This window comes from Littorina saxatilis, unplaced genomic scaffold, assembly GCF_037325665.1.
Source record: "Littorina saxatilis isolate snail1 unplaced genomic scaffold, US_GU_Lsax_2.0 scaffold_1466, whole genome shotgun sequence".
Lineage (NCBI taxonomy): Eukaryota > Metazoa > Mollusca > Gastropoda > Littorinimorpha > Littorinidae > Littorina > Littorina saxatilis.
In genome coordinates, this window is record NW_027128733.1 from 19,884 (window position 1) to 27,755 (window position 7,872).

Here is a 7,872-nt window from a genome sequence, read left to right on the forward strand (position 1 = left end):
GACATCGCAACGTAGGTGGTACGCACATATGTTACTTTTCTTTCTTGTGACGAGCACAGATGATGGACGGAGTGGAAGGAATTATTTAAAAGCCACATTGTGTGTTTGTTTCGTTCATTCGTTTTTGTCTAGATCAACCAGGTGCTATTTGATTTTCTCAAGTTTTTTTTTTAATCTTTAAGACAAGGCCGAAACAATACTTCAATCACGTGTGTATTTCACAAGATCTTCCGTCATTTTAACGCATATTTCCGTAGCTCTCTTGAGAGTTGGAACTGGATTAAATGTGTCACCCTTCACTTTCACTGGAGGGCCAATTTCGGAACGGTGTCGCGATATCCCGCTGTCCCTAATTGGCTTGGTCCTTGATCGGCACGTCTCTCAAATGGAGCAATTTGTTGACTTTCTTGAACTGTGTGGGTGTGGCGACAATTGTGTGGTTTGGTTTGGGGGGGGGAGGGATTGGTGTGTGTGTGTGTGTGTGTGCGCCTATGAGTGTATTTCAGAGGGGGGGGTGTCTGCATAAGAGAGAGAGAGTGTGTACGTACGTACGTACGCACGTGTTTGTGTGTGTGTGTGTGTGTGTGTGTGTGTGTGTGTGTGTTAGACAGACAGACAGATAGACAGAGATTCAACACAAGAGGGGTAAATTTAGATAAAAAAAACCACAATCGATCAAGTTCAAAGTGCAAATCTTTAAAAGTGCGTGCATGTGTGTGCGTTGTGGACAGAGAAACATTAAACTGCGTGTGTCTGTGTGTATGTCTGTCTGTCTTTCTGCATGTATTTGTGTATAAGGAGGTACCCTGAAGGTGTAATAATAGCATTTTCAGTGGAAGCCGATAACAGCTAAACAACAGTCTTAGTATGGAAGTTTGGGGCTGGAACGCGTGAAACTATTGTGCTGAAGTAGCCGAGTTGTGAACATGTGCGTTCCAGACATCAGAACTGCACTAAACCCATCGCTCTTATCCCGGGTTTATCTCAGGACACAGCCATGTGTCATGTCATTCTTGGATGATCGGAATTTCTGGATTTGTCACATTATCTTCTGGTTTAGCCAAACACTGAGACAGGTACACAGAAAGTTGGACTTTGACACTGAACGCATGCACCCACTGCCAGAAATAACAGACACACATAAAGACACGGACAGTCACACGTACGTGTATACGCTTGCACACCCGCGCGCGCGCGTACACACACACATACATACACACAAACACACACAAATACACACACAACCACGCACTCACGCACGCACGCACGGACGCACGTACGCACACATGCATACACACACAAACGCACGCACGCGTGCGCACACATGCACACACACACACACACACACACACACACACACACACACACACACACACACACACACACACAATGTAAAGAAGGTGCAAATTCATTTTATTTAACAGTGTGCATAGCAAAGCCGTGAAAAACCTGCTTGAATATCATCATTTAAAAACAATATATTAACAATGGAGAATTTGGGAGTGGGAATAAGTTTAGGGGTCTTGACATGATTGTACTCGAAAACAAGAAGTCAATTTTAAAGTATTAAAACCACCACACAAAAAACAGAAAAGAAGAGTTGTTCAAATTTGAATTCATTTTACCGATCCGAATTAAGTCATACATTCACCATCTGTAAAGAAATGTCGCAATCGTCTTGACAAAAATAAGTAACAACAATGAGAAAATGTACTAAAAATGGAAAATAGATAAAACGCAACTATGTACATTGTGCAAAAGCTGGTAATCTCAAGTGAATATTTACATGTATGCATATAAAGGACACATTTTAATGAATGCTCGAATACGGCTTCAGTTTGTTTGTTTGTTTGTTTGTTTGTTCGTTCATGGGCTGAAACTCCCACGGCTTTTACGTGTATGACCGTTTTTACCCCGCCATTTAGGCAGTCATACGCCGCTTTCGGAGGAAGCATGCTGGGTATTTTCGTGTTTCTATAACCCACCGAACTCTGACATGGATTACAGGATTTTTTTCGTGCGCACTTTGTCTTGTGCTTGCGTGTACACACGGGGGTGTTCGGACACCGAGGAGAGTCTGCACACAAAGTTGACTGAGAAATAAATCTCTCGCCGAACGTGGGGACGAAGTCACGCTGACAGCGGCCAACTGGATACAAATCCAGCGCGCTACCGACTGAGCTACATCCCCGCCCTGGCTTCAGTAACTCCGTGGTAATATTTTTTTTTTAACAAAATGTACATTTTAACGTCATTGATTTACCGATGTGAATCGAGAAAACATGTCGGCGAATAAGGTCAATTTGCAATTTGGTAATAAAACATGTACTTATTCAGCGTAGAAAAAAAGCTTAAGTTCATTTATGTACAAAACGGAAAGACTTCAAATGTCTGTAGATATATCGACATCTATACACAATGAACAGCTATAAATAAGATTCAGAAGCATGTGATTGTCTTAATTTAGGCTGTTGTATTATCACAAATTGTATCAACACGAATATCGAAATATTTAGAGTTCATCTGTCAAATTATACAAGAGTTTTAAAAGAGTGAAATAATCGATTTAAGCAAACGATGTTTGTTTTTAAATCGATCAATCCACAATTAATGTGAAAGGCAAAGAAATGAATAAACGAAATGAAAAATGCGGGCAAAGTGTTGAAGCTGTGAATAATAAAAGACAAAATCGCTAATTATTTCTTCTGTCAGGACATACGAACTGCAAAAGGTTTAAAAGAATAATCACCGGCGTAATTTATGGTACGTTTTTATGATAACCTTCACCAAAGTAAACGAACATGACATTTTATTATTGTGGAGTATCTTGCAGGATTAAATCAGGAAAAAGATAGATAATTAACAAATCTTTCTTCTCCGAATTCTTTGGTAAACACTCATTATTTGTCTTTTTATTTTATTTTTCTATAATAACAGATTTGTGAATGATAGAATATGTTCGTGGGCATCATCATCATCAGTCTGAAGTAGGTCACTTTCATCAACTGATCGTCAGCTATGTTGATTAGTCATTGCAATGGAAAAGATGAATTTTAACTTCGAATTCGGCGATTAACAATAATAGAAACAAAAGACTGCAGGTTTTCTTTATTTGGTGTTTAACGTCGTTTTCAACCATGAAGGTTATATCGCGACGGGGAAAGGGAGGAGATGGGATAGAGCCACTTGTCAATTGTTTCTTGTTCACAAAAGCACTAAGTAAAAATTTGCTCCAGGGGCCTGCAACGTAGTACAATATATGACCTTACTGGGAGAATGCAAGTTTCCAGTACAAAGGACTTAACATTTCTTACATACTGCTTGACTAAAATCTTTACAAAAATGGACTATATTCTATACAAGAAACACTTTACAAGGGTAAAAAGAGAAACAGAATCCGTTAGTCGCCTCTTACTGGGGAGCATCGGGTAAATTCTTCCCCCTAACCCGCGGGGGGTCTGCATGTGATAAGAACAAGAACAAGCTAACAGTGAAAATGTACTCGCCGGAAACATGGACAATAACAAACAATGTCCAAGCTTATTGTCCATGGTTCTGGTGAATACATTTTCATTGTTATCTTGTTGTGGTTGGTGTTGTTGTTGATTAACAATAACAAATGGCACATGAAAGAAGAGTAGTATAAAACGGTGCAACAATTTGTATGTACATATCCCGTGACCGTTTTTATACAAGCGTACAAGGTATACTTCAGACGTCAAAAGCTGACATCCACAACATGAATCACAGACTCTGGGTTTGTATAATTGTTATCACAGAAATGAGTGCGTGGTTTTGCGAACACAGCAAAAGCGAGTGCGATGAAAGACATAGAGAATGCGATAGTTCATTTTGCGATTGTCTTGACAACAACACGACGTTGGTTGTTTTGATTTTAACGGAAGCAGCCCTCACTGTGTATACAAGGAACAGTGATGACGATGCAGGCGTATTCCATTTCTCCGATTTTCAATGTTAATCACAACAGCATCTTGATATTTGTTTTAAAGAAAACAACCCATAGCGTTCATGAACAAACATGTGATATGACCTGGGCACATTTCCTTTGCCCTATGTCTCAGTGTCGGTGTTATTCAGCGATGTTTCCTAGGCAAAGGCCAGCTAATGCGCAATAACAAATAAATTAGAAAAACATTTTTTTTAAAACGCACACAACAGCAAACAGGCATCACACAAGTGACAACTGCATTCTACTCAAGCCACAGAAGCAAATTTCGCACAGGTAAAAAAAGAAAAGTCAAAATTAAATAACGTGGCGTTATGAAGTCAGTTAACCACAATGTCAATGAGTGATCAAGTGTTTCAGAAGCACTGAATTTGGCTATTAGGACACAGAATAGTGTTTTGAAGTCAGTTGACCACAATGTCAACGAGTGATCAAAATATATCAGAAGCACTGAATTTTGGTCATTGGGACGCAGAATAGCGTTTTCAAGTCAGTTGACCAAAATGTCAATGAGTGTTCAAATTATTTCAGAAGCACTGAATGTTGGCCATTAGGACACAGCATTGTCAAGCCCAAGCGTTGAAAATCATAATGCTAGTGCAAGCAGTCAACCTTGTATTCAGATCAGCGAATTCAGAAGTTGAAATCAACATGTTGTGGAATGTTAAACTTCAAGGTGAAGACCGAAAATTGAAAAGCCGCAAAGGTCAAAGCGTCGAAGAGTCGTGTAGATCAACAGAAAAGTCCACCACGTGAAGTTAAAATTAATGTCATTTCTTCACAAAGTCCACGAACATCCCAAGACATCTGGGGACGTCTTGAAGTAAAGTTAGTTCGTCTTCTGAGGACTTCAACTGCCACGATCACGCGCATTTCCTACGAGTGGACTTTTTCGTGTAAGACCGTTTTCTGTTCACCACCGTTAAGGCACCTATACTGAGTCTTCAGGGGTGACAGATAAAGTGTTCTTCAACTATCACGTACACGCGCATTTCCCACGAGTGAACTTTTCCCGTGTAAGTGCTTTTTTATATAACACCACCGTTAAGGTGTATTCACGCATTTCCCTCGAGTGGACTTTTTCGTGAAAGACCGTTTTCTATTCACCACCTGCAAGGCACCCATATTGAGTCTTGGGGGGTGGTAAATAAAGTCACCAAATCTCACGCAGTTAGGGCACGGCGGGGTAGACTTTGGCAGAAGCGCCCAGCCACGCAGGCCTGGGGAACGGACCGCGAGATCTGGTTTCTTCGTTCGAGAACTCCCTCGGGTCATCTGTATCGTGCTGCTCTCTACTCCTATTGTTGCTTCTTTCTTCTTCTGCGTCTCGGCTAACCCGGCGCCTCGCCTGCCTGTCGCCGCGGTCTCGGTTGTCTTGGTATCGGGAACTTCTATTGTTCGGCGGGTTCCTGGCTGCGTTGGTTGGGTTGAGGCCGGCGGCTTGAAGGATGGCGGATTTTGCCATCTGGATGACGCAGATTGCCAAGACTATCGCTGCGATGCCTGCTGCTAACCCCATAGCGGTACCGATGATCAGGCCCATCTTGGTCGTTGTGTCGTCGTTGCTGTTGCCGTTGTTGTTGTTGTTGTTGGCGGCGGGGTATTGTGGCGCCTGAGTGATCTGTGGAGGCTGGGGGGTGAGGTGTTGGGGTGGAGGGGTGGCGGGGGCTGCTGTGATTTGGGGGTTTGGTGGGGGTGTCTGAGGTTTTGCTTTTGGTGTGGTTGTAGTTGCCTTTGTCTTGGGGGGTAAGGTGACGATCTGCGAGAGGGTGGTGGTTGCAGGTGTTTTGGTTGTGGCTGTTGGCGCTGGTGTACTTGTCGCGGCTGTTGTTGAGGAGGGGGATTTGTGTGCTGTTGGGTTTGGGGTCAATGTTGTGGCCAGAATCGTTGTTGGTTTCGACGCTGTTGGTGATGATGACTGTGTTGTGGTTGCTGACGCTGCTTTTGATGGACTTGCTGTCGTCTGCTGAGAGGTTGTGACCGTCGGGGAAGATGTAGCCGAAGTAATCGTAGTTGGTGTGTTCGTCGTTGGGGAAGCTGTCGTCGTAGGTGCCTGTGTTGTAGTGGGCGATGGCGTTGTGGTTGTCGTTGGTGTAGTCGTGGTTGTCGTTGGTGTAGTCGTGGTTGTAGTCGTCGGAGTGGTGGTCGTTGTGGTCGTGGAAGTGGTGGTAGTGCACAGAGCCTCAATCTCCGTGACAGAGTCCGACATGGCTTTGGCCGTGTTGCCACACTCGGGGTCCGTGCTGCCGGAGCTCGCTAGCAGGAAGCGCGCCAACCACAGCGAGTCACAGTCACACTCCCACCCGCTCAACCCGCCCAGCATCACCTTGGTACCCGCAGAGAACACCGCGCTCATGTCAGTCGGCAGCGAGGTCAGCTGCGTGCCAACCAAGTTCAACATCGTGGTGATGGAGCTGCCTGTCAACGCTCCACTCTCCACAACCTTGATGGGGTTCTTGTCCAGGCTCAGCGTCCTGACCTGTATCATTATATCATTATTGTATTACTTTTCCGGTTATGTATTTATTTACTTATTCATTCAGTTATTTATTTATTTAGTTATTTTGGCATTATACACAAAAGTCTAAAAATATTCTACATGAATAAAAAGCAAATACGCATACAAAAACGCTCCAATCCAACCATGTTCCGCGTAAACTAAGGCAACAACCCCCAACACAATCTTTACTTCCATCCCCATTTTGAAATACCGCAACAACAGACTTCCAGAACTATAACACAATCATATTTGTTCTTTGTTTGCATGTCTGTCCAGTGTTTTGTCCCCCCCCTCCCCCCCACCCCACCCCCCCCCCCCCCCCCCCATATAGCATATTAACTCTACCTGTCCCAAGATAGGCCAATTGGTCCTAAGAGGACGTTAAAACTAATTTGTCAGTCAGTCCTGACCTGAATCCCGGTGGCGTCTCCTGTCCCGATCTTGCCGATGCTGTTGCCGGAGAGGACAACCACCGCGATCAGCTTCTGGATCTTGCGGAAGGCTTCTCCAGGGAAGTCGGTGAGGCGGTTGTCTGAGATCATGAAGGCCATGAGGCTGGAGTTGGTGAAGGCATCGGCGCTGATTGAGGCGAGGTGGTTGTGGTCGATGATCAGGGACGTCATGGGGACTCCGCTGAGGAACCTGTCAGGCAGGACCGTGATGTAGTTGTACGACAACTTCAACGACCGGAGTTTGATCAAGGGATGGAAACATCTGGGGCTCAGCATGCCTGAAATAAGAGATCGATGTGAATAAATTGATGTGAATAAAACGAAAAGAAAGCAAAAAGAGAAATGCAAAATAGTGAAGCTGATATGAAGAAAATGTGTAAAGGATGGCAATGTAGGGCCAGAAGATAGCTTAGTCGGTAGTGGCGCTGGCTCCAACACCAGTTGTCGCTATCGGCGTGGGTTCAGTGAGGGACACGTCACGTACCTATAGTGCTATTGTAAACAAACTGATGAATAAATACAAAGAAGCATCAGCGTACCTATAGTGTTATTGTAAACAGACTGATGAATAAATACAAAGAAGCATCAGCGTACCTATAGTGTTATTGTAAACAGACTGATGAATAAATACAAAGAAGCATCAGCGTACCTATAGTGTTATTGTAAACAAACTGATGAATAAATACAAAGAAGCATCAGCGTACCTATAGTGCTATTGTAAACAGACTGATGAATAAATACAAAGAAGCATCAGCGTACCTATAGTGTTATTGTAAACAAACTGATGAAAAAAACAAAGAAGCATCAGCGTACCTATAGTGCTATTGTAAACAAACTGATGAATACATACAAAGAAGCATCAGCGTACCTATAGTGCTATTGTAAACAAACTGATGAATAAATACAAAGAAGCATCAGCGTACCTATCGTGTTATTGGTGAGGTCCAGCACGG

General features: G+C 43.4%; 1 protein-coding gene across 1 annotated transcript; it reads right to left on the bottom strand.

Moving 5' to 3' along the window:
- Positions 1-1,396: 1,396 nt before the first annotated feature.
- Positions 1,397-7,866, bottom strand: LOC138957060 (uncharacterized protein DDB_G0290587-like). The gene is made up of 3 exons (XM_070328230.1): positions 7,843-7,866; positions 6,878-7,197; positions 1,397-6,446 (listed from the first exon to the last, which is right to left on the bottom strand). The coding sequence occupies exons 2-3, from the start codon at positions 7,193-7,195 to the stop codon at positions 5,139-5,141; spliced, it is 1,626 nt and encodes a 541-aa protein (XP_070184331.1). The 5' UTR covers positions 7,196-7,197; positions 7,843-7,866; the 3' UTR covers positions 1,397-5,138.
- Positions 7,867-7,872: the final 6 nt, after the last annotated feature.

Excerpts from the sequence above, each read along its gene's own strand:
- LOC138957060 (XM_070328230.1), bottom strand. The coding sequence starts at position 7,195 with ATGCTGAGCCCCAGATGTTTCCATCCCTTGATCAAACTCCGGTCGTTG. Across the intron at positions 6,447-6,877 it reads GAGACGCCACCGGGATTCAG|GTCAGGACGCTGAGCCTGGA; the intron begins GTCAGGACTGAC and ends ATAATGATACAG.